General features: G+C 40.3%; 1 protein-coding gene across 1 annotated transcript; it reads right to left on the bottom strand.

The window, feature by feature from the left end:
• Window positions 1-402: 402 nt before the first annotated feature.
• Window positions 403-13,319, bottom strand: LOC139407208 (GATA binding protein 4). Its single transcript, XM_071150772.1, has 5 exons — window positions 12,468-13,319; window positions 4,696-4,862; window positions 2,174-2,381; window positions 1,951-2,084; window positions 403-1,756 (listed from the first exon to the last, which is right to left on the bottom strand). Exons 1-5 carry the CDS (start codon window positions 12,991-12,993, stop codon window positions 1,631-1,633), a joined length of 1,161 nt encoding a protein of 386 aa, XP_071006873.1. The 5' UTR covers window positions 12,994-13,319; the 3' UTR covers window positions 403-1,630.
• Between the last annotated feature and the right edge of the window lie 5,017 nt (window positions 13,320-18,336).

The following is an 18,336-nucleotide window of genomic DNA, read 5'->3' as shown; positions in this document are numbered from 1 at the left end:
ATTACAGTTTCGACCCAGAAATATGTGACACGGATCGTACTAAACTTAGACTGTCATTTGAGCAGTGCTGGAGAGTCATGGTACAGGACAAATATGCTGATCTTCTCAGGGAGAGATTAATACAAAACTTCAACAGGGGGGTTGTCCAGCTTTTCATCAAGGATGTCACCGCTCTTACCAAAGACTACATACAGATTGGTCAGATAAAGTTTCCAGATCAGGCTTGAGAAGTTTTCGCCATTGTCCCTTGAATTGCTCTTTGCTTCAGCAGGGATATTGGCCCTTGACTTGTTGAAACACAATGCACAACATATTCTATCGGTCTGCCTATTTGTCCTCTCGTCATTTTGCTGAGAAAGGGTGATTTTCCTTTTGAATGTAATATGTATAATAACAATGATGTGTCAAAATTGCTTGTCTTTATTACATTCCTCAGTATAGCTACAGGTGCACACTAAGGAAGGGCATCAAGTACAGTGTTAGTTAGTGCACATCGAGCTCATGGAGATACAGGTGCCATCTCTCACTGTGTAGTAGGGGTTCTCAAGGGTAACTTACAGTATATCACAATGGTGTATTATACAATTATACTGGAGTGAAGTCTTTACATAGAAATGTATGTTCATATTTTCACGGTCAATTACATGTGACAATGCTCCTCTATTTCCCATACCAAATGTGTGTTTACCCCCTGCAATTTACAAGCAAACTAAGGCATAACATTTTATAGTTAAAGTATATGTTTTGTTATCAGTATTTGCTTCCAAATGCTTGTTTCTTGAATGAAATTTTGTTTTTGTTTTCAGTAGAACAAATACCAGGGTGTAGAACCTACCCAATTACACTGAAATAAACAGACATGGACATATCAGAGATTACTACAATTATTTTGGGGAAGGATAATCTTTTAGAGTTCTTGCTTGTAGGAACACACTCTGCCCCTTTCATGGGTGCACAATTTCACTATGATCTACAGAGGGTGGTATGTGCCACTAAATCCATGTCTTATTCATCACAAGCAGCTTAGTAGCCAGGCTAGGTAGTTTATCAGTAAGAGATGACAGTATATATTTTTAAATCAAATAATAGTTTTGTCATACACAAGATCAAAGCAAAAAGTCACAGTAAAGATGACTAGGATGCAAATGTCATAGTAGCTAGTAATAATACATTAGGAAAAGGTGAAAATAATTGACAGCATTGTTTTTGCAGTAGGCTATCCCACTATACAGAGTGATGAAGTCCATGGAGTTCATTCAACAGTGACGTCCGGCGAGTGGGTAAAAGGAAATCAAATCACTTTGAATAAACAGAGGATTGTTTTTGTCTTGTCCTATATTATCCCTCGCACATTGGAGGTTCCTGTGAGCACAGGGTAATTGAGGGAGTGTGATCAAGGCCTGCTATGTGTGCTTCACTTTTTCTCTCTTCTTTTTGTCATTGGTTCTATAGATATAGATTTCTCCACCTGAACAGTTCTCCTTATGTGTTTAATTCCCATCTTTCTATGCCGGCTGGTTCTGTGTGTCTGTGCTCCAGACCTAACTTAGTGCCGGAGCTCAGAAAAGCAGGTACAGTAGCTGTGCTGTGTGTAGCTCGGTGTGAGAAGTCAGTGGTGGTCCTCTCTGTCTTAGGCCAGGATCAGGCTGTTCCAGGGCTCGTTCTTGGAGCCAGAGGACCCACCGTGCCCCCCAGGGGACAGCTTGAGGGGCAGGGCCCCACCCTGGGCATTTATATATGCTGGGATGCCCGAAACCTGGAGGGACAGGAAGACAGGTGGGCTAAGAGCTTTGTGTGTGTGTGTGTGTGTGTGTGTGTGTGTGTGTGTGTGTGTGTGTGTGTGTGTGTGTGTGTGTGTGTGTGTGTGTGTGTGTGTGTGTGTGTGTGTGTGTGTGTGTGTGTGTGTGTGTGTGTGTGTGTGTGTGTGTGTGAGAGAGTTCATTGACTAACCTGTGTGTGTGTGTTGTGGTGGTGTGAGTACAGGCTGAGTGCCTCTGGTTCTGTCTTTATCTGGCGAGGCTCCTCTGAGTTACAAGGAGCACTGGGAGTGCTGCTGGGGGTGTGGCCATCCATGCCTGGAGTGCCTACAACACAGAGACCAGGGTTACTTTACACACACAGACACACACTCACACAAACACTCACACACACATTCACACACACACAAACGGACCAGGTTTGGACTTGTTGAGGTTCTTGGGTTTGCGTTTGCGGGTCTGAATCCCCTCCTTCTTCATGGCTAGGGGGCGAGGAACCCCATGTAGTTTCATGTAGAGACCACAGGCGTTGCAGACAGGCTCTCCCTCTGCGTTGCGTCTCCACAGTGTGGTGGTGGTGGTGTGGCAGTTAGTGCACAACAGACCCACTCTTCGAGACGCAGACTGAAACACACAGAGAGAGTGAGAGAGAGAGAAAGAGAGGGGGAGAGAAAGAAAGAGATAGAGAGCAACAGCGAGAGAGCGAGATATAGAGATGGAGAGAGACAGAGAGAGAAACAGAGAGAAACAGAGAGAGAAACGGAGCGAAAGAGAGAGAGATAGAGAGAGAGAGAAAGAAAGAGAGAGAGAAAGAGAAAGAGACAGACATAGAGAGAGAGACAGAGAGAGGGTGAATCAGATGAAATCCATCACTTAAAATCAAATCAAATCAAATGTTATTTGTCACATGCGCAGAATACAACAGACCTTACAGTGAAATGTTTACTTACAAGCCCTTAACCAACAATGCAGTTTTAAGAAAAATATGTGTTAAGTAAAAAATAGATAAGTAAAAAATAAGAAATAAAAGTAACAAATTATTAAAGAGCAGCAGTAGAATAACAATAGCGAGGCTGTATACAGGAAGTACAGAGTCAAGGTAACTGAGATAATATGTACATGTACAGTTGAAGTCGGAAGTTTGTAGGTTAGGTTGGAGTCATTAAAACTCGTTTTTCAACCACTCCACAAATGTCTTGTTAATAAACTATAGTTTTGGCAAGTCGGTTAGGACATCTACTATTTTTCAACAATTGTTTACACTGTATCACAATTCCAGTGGATCAGAAATGTACATACACTAAGTTGACTGTGCCTTTAAACAGCTTGGAAAATTCCAGAAAATGATGGCATGGCTTTAGAAGCTTCTGATAGGCTAATTGACATAATTTGGGTCAATTAGAGGTGTACCTGTGGATGTATTTCAAGGCCTACCTTCAAACTCACTGCCTCTTTGCTTGACATCATGGGAAAATCAAAAGAAATCAGCCAAGACCTCTGAAAAAAATGTAGACTTCCACAAGTCTGGTTCATCCTTGGGAGCAATTTCCAAATGCCTGAAGGTACCACGTTCATCTGTACAAACAATAGTACGCAAGTATAAACACCATGGGACCACGCAGCACTCATACCGCTCAGGAAGGATACGCGTTCTGTGTCCTAGAGATTAACGTATTTTGGTGCGAAATGTGCAAATCAATCAACAGCAAAGGACCTTGTGAAGATGCTGGAGGAAACAGGTACAAAAGTATCTATATTCACAGTAAAACGAGTCCTATATCGACATAATCTGAAAGGCCGCTCAGCAAGGAAGAAGCCACTGCTCCAAAACCGCCATAAAAACCCAGACTACGGTTTGCAACTGTACATGGGGACAAAGATCGATTTTTTGGAGAAATATCCTCTGAACTGTTTGGCCATAATGACCATCGTTATGTTTGGAGGAAAAAGGGGATGGTTGCAAGCTGAAGAACACCCTCCCAACCATGAAGCACGGGGGTGGCAGCATCATGTTGTGGGAGTGGCAGCATCATGTTGTGGGGGTGCTTTGCTGCAGGATGAACTGGTGCACTTCACAAAATAGATGGCATCATGAGGATGGAAAATTATGTGGATACATTGAAGCAACATCTCAAGACATCAGTTAAAGCTTGGTCGCAAATGGGTCTTCCAAATGGACAATGACCCCAAGCATACTTCCAAAGTTGTGGCAAAATGGCTTAAGGACATCAAAGTCAAGGTATTGGAGTGGCCATCACAAAGCCCTGACCTCAATCCTATAGAAAATTTGTGGGCAGAACTGAAAAAGCGTGTGCGAGCAAGGAGGCCTACAAATCTGACTCGGTTACACCAGCTCTGTGAGGAGGAATGGGCCAAAATTCACCCAAGACATTGTGGGTAGCTTGTGGAAGGCTACCTGAAACGTTTGACCCAAGTTCAACCATGTAAGGCAATGCTACCAAATACTAATTGAGTGTATGTAAACTTCCGACCCACTGGGAATGTTATGAAAGAAATAAAAGCTGAAATAAATAATTCTATAATAATAATAATTATTCTGACATTTCACATTCTTAATATAAAGTGGTGATCCTAACTGACCTAAGAAAGGGAATTTATACTAGGGTTAAATATCATGAATTGTGAAAAACTGAGTTTAAATGTATTTGGCTAAGGTGTATGTAAACTTTAGACTTCAACTGTAGGTAGAGTTAAAGTAGGTATGCATAGATAATAAACAGAGAATAGCACCAATTTACAAAAAGTCTGTATTTACACACATACAGAATGAGAAAGAAGAGTGGGTGGGAGAGAAAAAGTGGAGTAGAAAGAATGGGAGAGAAGGAAAGAGAGAGAACTACAGAAAGCGAGACAATGCTACTGTCATGCTTTTTGTGTGTACTATATGTTGAAGATGAACTCTTGTCTTGTCACCTACCAGCCGTCTTTGGGGTTTGATGAGGGGTCTGTTTATACCGTTCACCTTATGGTAAAGTCCACAGGCGTTACACAGGTAGTGGCCCGTACCATCCCGTCTCCACAGTGGGGTGGACATCGCCCCACAGTTCACACACTCACGCCCCTCAGCAAAGTCATCATACAGCTCTGTTGGAGGGAAGGAGATGAGATGGGGGGGGGGGGGGGGGGAGTTGAGAGAGAGAGAGCTATTGGGAAGTAAATGCAAACACTGCTTACCTAAACATTACATAACTACCTAAAATCACAGAATAACATCAAACAGTTTATCCAGTCTTGAAAATCAACTCAGAGGATGCTAGTGTGCCACAGAAGCAGTGCAGAAGCAGTGACAACTCCTGACCAGAAGACGGTGCTCTCTCCCTCCTGGCCATACTAACCATAGAGCTAGATAGAAGACTAATCTTTATATCTGTGCCCTTATAGCGTCTGTGACAGCATGAGCAGGGCCATTAAGGCTACAACCCATAGAATCCTAATCCAGTTGACTACTTTGACTACTTTAAAATGGCGGAAACATGGTGGAAGCCCTTAATGGTGCTCAACATGCTAAAACAGCCTTTTGGCCACTAGAGGCCTCTATCATTCTCTATGATACTAACACACTACTCCATAGAGGTCTGGAATTCTTCCTTATCTGACAGCTCCTCCCTTGCTAAAGGGCTAGGCTGGAAATAGAGATGGAATAGAGCTTCATCTTATACAAATGGACAATCTCTATAGAGATACTATGACGTTTGATAAATACAATCTTCTCTCTCTCTCTCTCTCTCTCTCTCTCTCTCTCTCTCCCCTCCTCTCTCACACATACAGGGTATCTCCAGTCAGCACTTAACCACTCCGTCAGATGCAGTATCTAACTATATTGTGTATATACTTCATATAATCACACAACATTTGGTATTTGGAAAACATGAATGTATGGGTCAATTGAAATTAAACCGTGTTTAAAACTATAGATGTATTATCTGATTCAGTGGGTTGTTTCTAAGGAATGTGTGTAGGCTGATATCTGGAGGTAGAGGCAGACTTCTTTCAAGGTTGACAACAAAGCAGAGCTACAGCAGTGCAGGGAAGGGCAACCTTGGGCCGGGTAGAAGCTAGCCGACACATGGCAGAAACACAAGACAATAGACAAAAGAACTGCTAAGGAACAGATGTAGCATCCAAATTTGACCTACATTGTCACAGCAAAATAATCCCGCATCGACAGGATTTGAAAGTTTAGTCCATAATCCTGCTTGATTGGTGGTTAGGCTGTTAGCTGCCCAAAAGTAAGCTACATGAAAAGTGTCAGTGGTGGAAAAAGTACCCAATTGTCATACTTGAGTAAAAGTCTAGAAAATGACTCAAGTAAAAGTGAAAGTCACCCAGTAAAATACTACTTGAGTAAAAGTCTAAAAGTATTTGGTTTTAAATATACCTAAGTATAAAAAGTAAAAGTACATGTATAAATAATTTCAAATTGCTTATGTTAAGCAAACCAGATGGCACAATTTTATTGCTTTTTTTATTTATAGATAGCCAGGGGCACACTACAATGCGCAGACATAATTTACAAACGAAGCCTTTGTGTTTAGTGAGTCCTCCAGATTAGAGGCAGTAGGGATGACCAGAGATGTTCTCTTGATAAATCCGTAGATTGGAACATTTTCCTGTCCTGCTAAGCATTCAAAATGTAACAAGTACTTTTGGGTGTCAGGGAAAATGAATGGAGTAAAAAGTATATTATTTTCTTTAGGAATGTAGTGAAGTATATGTAAAAGTTGTCAAAAATATGAATAGTAAAGTATAGTACAGACAAAAACAACTTAAGTAGTACTTTAAAGTATTTTTCCTTAAGTACTTTACACCACTGAAAAGTGCAATACTGTTAATATAATATGTGTGTTAGTGTGGGTTTTCAGTTAATTTATGTAAATCACAAAGCTTCTGAGATTCTGGAAGATTTTCAAAAAAAGAGTGATCAAATGAAAATCATATATGCACATCCATGTGTATAAATCTCACAGAATGTCACTAAGTATCGTTATCTCTGTGGGTCTATTGTTGAGAAATGTCAGCACCGGCAGTCTGTGTTATAAGGTCAAGAGTAAAACATTTTTTAAAGTGTCTATTTCAATGTTCCATCTGAACACAATATAACCCTGTCCCATGAAGTCTTCAGTATAACAGAATGTAGCATTTACATATTGCTGTTGGTTCTTTCAATATTCTGAAGAGCTTATCAGTCTTAAGACTATAAGAAAAACACCTTTCAATTGGAATAGAATTCAATGGTCGTGAAAACAGTCTCCCTGGGGCAGAATCTTAACTTCAGTTCCACAGATGTACCTCAAGCTTTTGGGTAAATCATGCATTGATGTCAATGAGTGTTGTGTGCAGATCTCAATTTGCGACACATAGTATGACCCCATGTGCTACTCTGCTTCCCCTGATGGGCCAGATTGGCACCAGATTGGCACCAGATTGGCACCAGATTGGCACCAGATTGTTTTTTACCACTGTAGACAAGAAATATGTATCCTGTATATCCCTCAAGAGCATAACTGAAGGGCTTACTATTATGTATAGAATTAATGTGATTTTATCATTGTAAATTGCTGATGTGTTTACATTCAAAACACAGAGTAAAATCAAGCACAGGCCGCAATGATAGGCCTTTCGCTCAAATACTGCAAGTTACACTAATAAGCATCTTTACTGTACATGAAAAACATCCAAATATCAGATTAGATCAACTATATTAAATCCTTACACGTAGATGCATAATATATTCCAGAATGTAAAGTATAGGGATTTAATATAGCTGATCTAATCTGATAATGGGATGTTTTTCATGTATAATATATTCCAGAATGTAAAGTATAGGGATTTAATATAGCTGATCTAATCTGATCATGGGATGTTTTTCATGTATAATATATTCCAGAATGTAAAGTATAGGGATTTAATATAGCTGATCTAATCTGATATTGGGATGTTTTTCATGTATAATATATTCCAGAATGTAAAGTATAGGGATTTAATATAGCTGATCTAATCTGATAATGGGATGTTTTTCATGTATAATATATTCCAGAATGTAATGTGTAAGGATTTAATATAGCTGATCTAATCTGATAATGGGATGTTTTTCATGTATAATATATTCCAGAATGTAAAGTATAGGGATTTAATATAGCTGATCTAATCTGATATTGGGATGTTTTTCATGTATAATATATTCCAGAATGTAAAGTATAGGGATTTAATATAGCTGATCTAATCTGATAATGGGATGTTTTTCATGTATAATATATTCCAGAATGTAAAGTATAGGGATTTAATATAGCTGATCTAATCTGATATTGGGATGTTTTTCATGTATAATATATTCCAGAATGTAATGTGTAAGGATTTAATATAGCTTGGGGAGTGTAAGGATTTAATACAGCTATGGGAGTTTTCCTCTCTCCCTTCCTCTCACTCAGTCCACCTCTGGAACAATAGCGACTTTCACTCTCACTTCCACAGTAGAGCCCTGATAAACTCAGTCTAAAGTAATGGGTTTGGATTGAAGTACAACAGCACCCGGAGAGGTGAGAGGGTTGTATTAAATCGATGTGTTATCTGAAAAACTGAAGTATCTACACTGGAGATCTCATAGGATAGCAGTTTGTTTTGATATGATCATGGTACCTTGCAATGTTATTGTTCCTGTGTTGAAATCTAAATCCAGGTTCTGTGTCTACTTCTATCCGTGGTTGTCTGTGTAGGAAAGATTTGCCAATGGGAGTGATTGTAAAAATGTGGATTGGAGCAAAGACATTATCTCAGCCATAGATCAGTGCATATGTGGACAGCTCCATAGAAAAAGAGATGGTCTTTCTAGATCACATAAGGTCCAAAGCAAGAAACCCATCACAGACTAAGTAGCATGTAATCAGACAAAGGTGATGATGACACAATCCAAACCAGTGCTTGTGGTCAAACTACCATCCTATTGTGATTAACTGTTGATCACTGTGTCTGGAGTTCACCAAAACTACATACGGAGGCAGATCCATGTCCCAGAGGTTCCTATTCAGAAGCAGATCCAGAATCAGCCAATTCATATGCAGCAACTGTAGACGGCATCAGCATTAGCCATAGCCTACCGGCTAAAGCCCTTTTGAGATGGAAGACATTTTCCAAATATACTGAACAAAAATATATACCCAAAATGCAACAATTTAAACGATTTTACTAAGTTACAGATCATATAAGGTAATCAGTAAATTTAAATAAATTCATTAGGCCCTAATATATGGATTTCACATGACCGTGCAGGGGTGCAGCCATGGGTGGGCCCCTCAGACGATCCCGAAGGTGAAGAAGCCAGATGTGGAGGTCCCGGGGTAGCGTGGCTACACGTGGTCTGCGGTTGTGAGGCCAGTTGGATGTACTGCCAAATGTTCTAAAACAATGTTGGAGGCAGCTTATGGTAGAGAAATGAGCATTCAATTCTCTAGCAACAGCTCTGGTGGACATTCCTGCAGTCAGCATGCCAATTGCACACTCCCTCAAAACTTGGGACATCTGTGGCATTGTGTTGTGTGACAAAACTACACATTTTAAGTGGCCTGTCATTGTCCCCAGCACAAGGTGCACCTGTGTAATGACCATGCTGTTTAATCATCTTCTTGAGTCAGGTGGGTGAATTATCTTGGCAATGGAGAAATGCTCACTAACAGGGATGGAAACACATTTGTGCACTCAGTTTTAGATAAATAATATTTTGATGCAAATGGAACATTTCTGGGATCTTTTATTTCAGCTCGTGAAACATGGGACCAACACTTCACATGTTGTGTTTATATTTTTGTTCAGTGTATAGTAATATTCTATACATCTAACATTCAGTACACTCTTAGGGAAAAAAAGTAGCTATCTGGAGTCTAAAAGGGTTATTTGACTGTCCCCATAGGAGAACCCCTTAAAAAAATGTTGCTTCCGTGTAGAACCCTTTCCAAAGAGGGTTCTACATTGATCCTGAAAGGATTCAATATGGAAGCAAAAAGCTTTATTCTATTGGGACGGACGAAGAACCCGTATGGAAGAGTTTAGATCAGTAATGAATGTAGGTCTACGCTGTGTACTCCCACCACCAGACCAGTAAGCAGTTTTTACCTGGACTTTATTTGACATGTAAATATTGCCTAGTTTCTGACATACATTGTAACCAGAGCGATTTCCATTCCAGCTGCAATGTGTGGAATTCAGTCTTATCATTCAGTGTGAACTAAAGTCTCCCAACCACCTGCAGCAATCATACCGAACTAGTCAGGAGGGAGAATCAACCTTCATTTTCTCTAGGATCACAATATCCCGATTAAAGTAGGCTTGTGAATATCTTATAACTAAATGGTAGTTTTGGGCAGTCAATGGTTGTAAATGGTTGTAAATAAACTGGCCTCAACCTGCACTCTAAATTAGAAATGGTAATGGTGGAATTTTTTTCTTCTGATATTTTATCTATAAGTTGAATCGTGTTTCATATTTGTTATTTGAACCTTTTTGCTTCTCTCTGTGATGAACCGTTCTGTCCCACGGTTTTTCATTGAGCTTCGCCTCTTGCTTCAGTTTTACTTTGTGATGATAGGGTTATATCCATTCTTAAATAGAATAATCGGCACCACAAGAGTGATATATAATTATACCATTATTGTATTCCCAATAACATGAGACGTTAAGCTTTATAGGCCTATATGCAGTTGTGTCATCGTGCGTAGCATGCGTTTTATAGATCATGAACATGAGACCAAACTAAAACTATTTGATATTTCTGATTGATGTACCATGCATAATGTAGGAGACATCCATTCATCTTGTGGTCTGCTATTGAAATTCTTATCGGTTGAATTGCGATATCAGTTTAGGTAGAATTAAAAGTGCATTCGGTTTTCATTTTGACTCGTTTGTGGCAGATGACTGAAATAAAATAAATATATCCTACGCTACATTAAAAAAAAAGATATGTCAAATTCATATACATTTAATTTTAACAAAGTGGTAGGCTAAATAGGGATCATAGTTTTGGAATGTATTCACATATTATTCGAAGAGAATTACTTTTAAATTTTGCAATCTCTAATTTATGTTGATAATAACTGGGTGGAATTAGACTGCTTTGATTTGAAATGTAATAACATTTCCCTTTGCTTCTTTTAAAATGTTAAATTTGATTTATGTAGGCCTATTTTAATCTGCCATCGACATAGGATGCAGAAATTCCGAATGGAACGAATGCGTCTGTGAACGATAAATAAGCTGTTGGACAGAAGGGAGTAAATAAATAACACTTATTCTGAGAAACGCGGGGATTGACAAAATACATTTTAATTCCCTGAATATTTGTAGTTCTACAAATGTGGATTTTTTAAAGGTCCAATGCAGCCGTTTTTATCTCAATATCAAATCATTGTTGGGTAACAATGAAGTACCTTACTGTGATTGTTTTAAATTAAAATTGTTTAAAAAAAAAACTTCTTAGCAACAATTTCTCAAGCAAGAATTTTGCGAGGACTGTCTGGGAGTGGTCTGAGTGGGGAGGGGAAAACTGAAAAGGTGCTGTTGGCAGAGATGTTTGGAAATTTCTTTCTTATTGGTCTATTAACTAGTTTACCACATGGTGATATCACCATGGAAGGCCAAACTTCCACCAAAACAGGCTGAAATATCAGGCTCTTTTCAAACAGCTCTTAGAATAAAAGGGAAATATCATAATTTTCACAATTTCACAGTATTATTTAAATCTCATAGTGGGGAAATATATATAAAACACTTTATCATTTATTAATGGTAAAGACTCATACTATAGCCTATATCCTAAACTAGTTCTTACACCTGCCCTAGGTAGGCTAGTCTATTTCCAGCTTCTTAAATGGTTTATTATACAGTTAAACTGTGTTATGGTCGTTTTTTTCTATCTTTTCCTTGGTTTGACAAGGCAAAAATGCCCATTACTTGACCATTAAAATGCTTTGCTCAGTCTGAGACCTAAAACCTACAATTAACAGAAATAAAACTAAAATAAAATCCATAAAATGCAATGTCTTGGGCTGGCTATGCAGTTGGATTTTTTTTCAATGCATGCCCCAATGTGCAATATTGTCGAGCCCTAGGCCTATCTCTATCTACCCCGTTGGCCTATTAGTATTCTTTAATATCACAAATGAAAAATGATAACAAATGATAGAAATATCGTAGGATAGGCTACTCATACGATATAACCCTCCGAACGTGTTCAAGCAATGCATTGACTCTGTTTATTTCAAACCATTGATTAACGTTATCATGAATGAGACCTATACAAGTGTTTCCGTGATATAGGGTTGTATTATTTGTATGGCTTTAATTTGATGGAAACCATGTTAAATAAATAACATTATGTCCGGAAGACTTGGAAAGATATACATGTTCAAAGTTGGATACAAATGTGGAGATATATAACCTATATTGTTACGCACAGTTAAACGAACGGTTGTTCAGTGTTGACCTTTGGATAGGCCTAATAACCAACTGAATCAAGTATGACGTTTACCAATAGCTTTAATTCTAGTAATGAAACAACTGAAATATAGGCCTACTCTTGGCAATGTCTTAATCTGAATCTGAAAGCTATTTTTTTAGCAAAACATTTGTTGATAATGGAAAACCTGACACGAAAATGTTAATGGTGGATATTTCTGACCATGTTTTCACCTGTCTTACCTAGGTTGGGGTGCCGTGTCTGGCCCCCGGACTGCAGGCTATGCAGGACGGAGCTGTCGAATGGAGACGTGGCCCAAGTCCCACCCATGTTTGGGCTCATATAGGCCGGGTACGGACTGTGGTAGGACCCGCCGAGGCTTCGCGTCCCGTAATGATCCCTCCCGTTGGTGGAGATGTTGAGCGGACTAGTAAACGTGTTCGTCTCCCGAGCTACGGCGACACCGGATGAGAGAGGTGGGCTGGTGGAGAAGGAGAACCGCGGGGAAACCGGAGGGTGGTGCGCATTGCCGGTGTTGTAGGAGGGCACCGACTCGGAACCCGGCTGCGCCCAGGCCGAGTGGCCTGACACGGGGTTGCTCTGCTGCGAGGACCCGTGTGTCTGGAGGTAAGGCAGCGTGGGGATCATGGGGGTGACCCGGGTCGTGGGCACGTACACCGGTGAGGTTGTGGGGGAGGCATTGTGGAGGAAACTGGGCTCGTACGTCGAGGGTCCGTGGTTGGTTGTCATGGCTAAACCCTGGTACATATCTGCTCCTCTGGGGTGACCATCAGCGTTGATAGTTGGTTATGATAGCAGCTGTGTCCACAGGCTCCTCGCTAACGTGTGAATGATTGCTGGTAATCCAACAGAAATTCTGTCAAACTTCTTCTGTAAACGGACACTTGTCATGTAGTCAAACATAGGCTACCATTTCAAATTATTTTTTTCCCTTCTTCGCTGAATAGACTATAGCCTAGTGTAGGCTACAATAAAATAATAACCATCTCTCCAGAGAGGAGAGGAGTGGGAAGCCGAGGCACAGTAATGGACAAGATTTCTGCTCTCACGTTATCATCTCTCTCGCGCGCACTCTCTCTCTCTCTCGCTCTCTCTCTACCTTTCTCTCTCTCTCGACCCACCCTTCACCGTGACTACTGAAGCCTACTCTACCCCAGTTTTAGTTTGAATTGTTTCCTGAAGAAGATCATACGATTAAAGAGATTGTCTTTGTAAATACCAGAAGATCAACGGCATATTTCTCAGATGAGATTAAATATGTCACCCAAAACAATAAAATACAAGTAGGCCTACAATGTAACATACGTAGGCCTATAATTTGTTGTGAAGCAACTGAGAAATATATACAATATATTTATTATATATAATATAATATATAGATTTTCCACCTATTTATTTCCCCCTTTAGCAAAGTCAATGTGGCAGTTCATGTATGATCATTTTTGCTCAGACTATCACTTTCAGTTTTTCATTGATTGTCACAATTTGTCAAATTATGGAACACAGTGTATCTTAAAAAACGTGTCGAATGATGTAAACATTTTATGAAAAAAAGCTTTTTACAAAGCCTATTACAAATCAACTCGTTGCGCGTGATTGTATTTGTATGACTCTCACATTTCAAAATGGTTTATGACATTTACCGCCCAAGAAAATGAAAACAAAAATATGAGATATTAATAAAACATTTTCTTTAATTTGATTGAATGAGCCTGGACATTCAATAATATGTTTCACTTGCTGAATAATGAAGATCTTTACGATGAACACCTTTATTATTGTAAATTGTGGTGTTAGCCAGTCAATAATAATAATTATAACAACAACAACACTAGGGCTTACCAGATAATAACACTATTATTAATAATAGCAACGCAATAAACAACACAAATACAACAACAAAAATTAGTCATAATAATAACACAAATAATAATCCATCAATAAAATAGCATAAACACAACGTTAAATATAATGCCATTTTTCTTGACCTAACGAATGTTTCTACCATTGTTAGAGATGATGGAGACTGAGTGCTGGCTCGGTTGGTAACCTATAGAGTCACGGACCGGGCCGATGGTCGACGCCAGGCAAGTCTTTAGTCCTCTTCGTCGGATGTGTCGAGCGTTGTTGTTCTCTCGTAGACAGATTTATACCTGTCATCAACACTTGTGAATGTAAACACACGAGGCCACTTCATTGTCCCGCTCTTCCCCTTGACAGTCATACTTTGAATGATGTGGTTCAACGCACTATGCGTGCTGCCAAGTCAATGCCTGCACTTGTGTGTGTGCGTGCGTGTAGATCAGGAGCAACGTTTTGTCGGTTAAGTCAGTCTAATTTCTGTCAAATTTCGTATTTCTTAAACAAATATAAATTATAAACGAATATAAATTGATGTTCACAAAAAACATACCAATATTATGGCTGTGTGTTAACTAAATGTAAATTAATTAATAATGAGCAATGAAAAATGATGTTATGTAATAATAGGTTATGTAATAATAGGGATTGATAGCTAAAAGGTCTGTTGGAGTGTGTGTCTCTGTGTGTGTGTGTGTGTGTGTGTGTCTCTCTCTCTCTCTATGTGTGTGTGTGTGTGTGTGTGTGTGTGTGTGTGTGTGTGTGTGTGTGTGTGTGTGTGTGTGCATACAGTTAGAACATAGCCTATGTGTTGGTGTGTGTATGTGTGTGATATGCATATGCTCGAATACTCCAGTTTCAGTCTTTCAATGTCACTATAACAATAACTGTGATAAGGTGGCAATGTGTAGTGGGAGTCGCAAGACTTCAGTATGTGTATGTATGACTTCAGTGTGTGTATGTATGACAATTTAGGTTTTGTGTCACTTGCCTATACACAATACCCAATAATGTCAAAGTGGAATTCTGAAAGGATGAAATGTTTTGAGCCAATAATTATTAAACCCCTTTGCTTTGGCAAGCCTACATAAGTTCAGGAGTAAAAATGTGCTTAAATAGATAGAACCTCTACAGGACCAAACAGGATGCTCTTGGCCGTCGTTGTGGCTACAGTGAGGGGTGACCAGTCTTTGTGGATCAGCGAAAATAACAAGACACCACCCTCTGTATCTCACAGGGCTTCCTACGCCTCTCCCCAGGGGCCCTCTCCCCAGGGGCCCTGTTCACCCGTAGGCCTGGTTCTGGTGAGGGCTGACTTCGTCCTGCCTGCCTGGCCTGCTGCCTGAGCACACTCAAAACAATGTAGGGTTTGTTTGGTTGACCCAACTGCTGGCTTGCAGGCCTTGGGTCACTTAGTTGGGTTGTTTTCTTTACAAACTGCTGGGTTATTGATGCTGGGTGCTGGGTTATTGGTGATGAGTTATTAAAATATGACCCAGCAGGTCTGATCAGAAGACTGGAGGCATAGTTTAGTAGGCATGTGGCTTTTAAGTAGTTATTTCTAGCCACCGATTAGAGTAAATGTAATTCCTGTTCATCTGTTCTGTTGTATAGTTTTCATATTGGTTCAATGAGGTTTCTAGAACTATATAAGTTCCCCAAAAACCTATGTAAATCCCATTGTTGGGATACGATAAGGAGGTATACCTTCTTATGCAATAAGGGGGTATACCTTATTATAATATGTAAAAAAACATCTTAAATGTGCAATATGCAGAAATCACTACGCAATTTCCTGGTTGCTAAAATTTGAATAGTTTTCCTAATTTCAGTTTGTGACAAAACAAGCAATGTATAATGTAGAAAATCATTGTACCATCTGAACCGCTGTGAAATATCTTTTCAATAACAAAATATATTGCATCTTCAGCTTTTTGAAGCTAGTGTACAAAACCGAATGTAAAATATGCAAAAACAACATTTAACCTATGTTTGGGTAATCCCAATAACCCAACTTGTTAGGTTATTCACACAACCCAACTGGCTGGGTCAAATAACCCAGCGTGCGTTCTGTTCAATATTTACCCAGCGCTGAGTTATCAAATAACCCAAATTGGGTTGTTTTTAACTTAGTATTTTTTAGAGTGCAGAATGTTTCCACATCTAGACAGCCATACCTGTTTGATGTACACTGCTACAGCAGGTATAACTTTTCTCTAAAATATCCAACTTTCTCCCTCTCTACCTCTTTCTCTCAGTCTCCCTTCTCCTATCTGTTTGTGTAGATGACAGGGTGTGCCCAGCGCAGCCAGCCCACTTCAGTCCAGTCCAGCCCGGTCAGCCCAGGGCAGGGCAGCCCATTACAATATTGATTCTCCTGTTCTTGGCCCCTGGAGAGTCAAGGCAAATAGCCCAGTATTGCTGCATTGGAAAGGAACAGGGCATCATCAATGTGTAACTGGCGGGCTGATAAAGCAGCTAATAACTAAGTCTGCAGCTATTAACCCACAGAGCCTCGCTACATGGGGAAACACTCTGTGACGCGTATCCCAGATGAGTCATCAACTTGCCTGGGGTATATACAGTAGGAGGGGATCTATAAGGGAATCTATAGGGAAGCGGGACAAGGTGTTTTGTGGCAACTTTAGCTGATGTGTAGGTTTGACACTGTGCATTACACGATCGGTTCTGACTGACACTTCATTGATTACTTTGTATGGAAATGAACATATTGGTTTGAGTATACTTGGATGTCTCTTGTGCATGAGTGTGTACAATAGGTGTAGCTGTCTGAGTTGTGTACTTGTACATGCCTTGGCCGTAATATCACTGACAGAATGTGACGGGGGCCAGATCTCACAGAGGCTGGATCTGAGACGGAGGCCAGATCTCACAGAGGCTGGATCTGAGACGGAGGCCAGATCTCTATGTATGTCTACTGCAGTGTGTGTGTATGAATTAGGTGTTGGGTGAAGGACCAGATAGAGATGTTGGTGTGTGTGGGGGATAGATGAAGCTGGAGGGGACTGTTATGTGGGAGGTGTATTTTGTGTGTGTGTGTGTGTGTGTGTGTGTGTGCGTGCGTGCGTGTCATAGGCAGCCTGGCTGTGTGGAGAATAAACTGCTTTCCGTATCCATAAGTATCCAGATATCCATGTCCTTTGAAATGTTTGAATCATTCTCAACTATAATGTGATTTGTGGATTCAAATAAAGTATTTTATATGTGTGTGTGTGTGTGTGTGTGTGTGTGTGTGTGTGTGTGTGTGCATGCGCACGCTTGTGTGAATGTGTGTGTGCGTGCGTGCGTGTGTGTGTGTCTCCATCCAGTCTCGAATGAGTCCGGACTCCAGGAAAGCCTGTCCCCGTCTGGGCTGGGGCAGAGACCTTGTCACTGGGGGGGTCAGTGGCACACTGCAGCCCTTCTTCCTCTGGATAGACCCCCGGCGGATCCCCCTGGCTCCAGGAAGAACACTTCAAATGAGGGAGCAGGAAGAGCCGGGCCAGGGAACTCTGTAACAGAGGACCTGGAGCAGAGGCCATGCATAAGAGAACTGACCTTTCCCTGCAGGACTGGAATTAATGCATGTTGCCCAATGTCTGTGATGCAACCATGGTTTGGTTGCCCTGCCTAGTCAAATTTGAGCATCCTGAACTTTATTGAACTCATCTGTTTTTTGCTGAGCATATTTACCTTTTTTTGATGAGCCTCATTGATTTGAGTGTTTGTGTGAGGGTGTGTGACCAACGGTAATCAATGTCAGGTTACAGAGAGGTTGTTTGTCGTGGCGACAGTTCACTCACACCACTCATTCTCTGGGCTTGTCTTAACACAGGGCTATCTATTCAAATCAATTGGCCAATGATGACTGGAGTGGACAGGTACTTGTGTCTGCCAACATATATAAAAAATAATATTTTGAGTGGGCCTTTAATCAATGCTAATGCAGATACCTAGCTAGGTTGTATCTATGTGTCCTATATGGTTCTCTCTCTCTTGCTCTCGCTCTCGCTCTCTTTCTTTCTCTCTCTCTCTCTCTCTCTCTCTCTCTCTCTCTCTCTCTCTCTCTCTCTCTCACTCTGCCTCACATTTTAAAAATATTTTTCTCTCCTACCCCTATCCTAATACATTGGAGTTCTGTTGGACAAATAAAACATAAAATCGTTCACTATGATGCGTGTGTGTGTGTGTGTGTGTGTGTGTGTGTGTGTGTGTGTGTGTGTGTGTGTA

The sequence above is a fragment of the Oncorhynchus clarkii genome, chromosome 4, assembly GCF_045791955.1.
Source record: "Oncorhynchus clarkii lewisi isolate Uvic-CL-2024 chromosome 4, UVic_Ocla_1.0, whole genome shotgun sequence".
In the NCBI taxonomy this organism is placed as follows: domain Eukaryota; kingdom Metazoa; phylum Chordata; class Actinopteri; order Salmoniformes; family Salmonidae; genus Oncorhynchus; species Oncorhynchus clarkii.
This window is presented reverse-complemented; position numbering and strand designations above follow the sequence as displayed.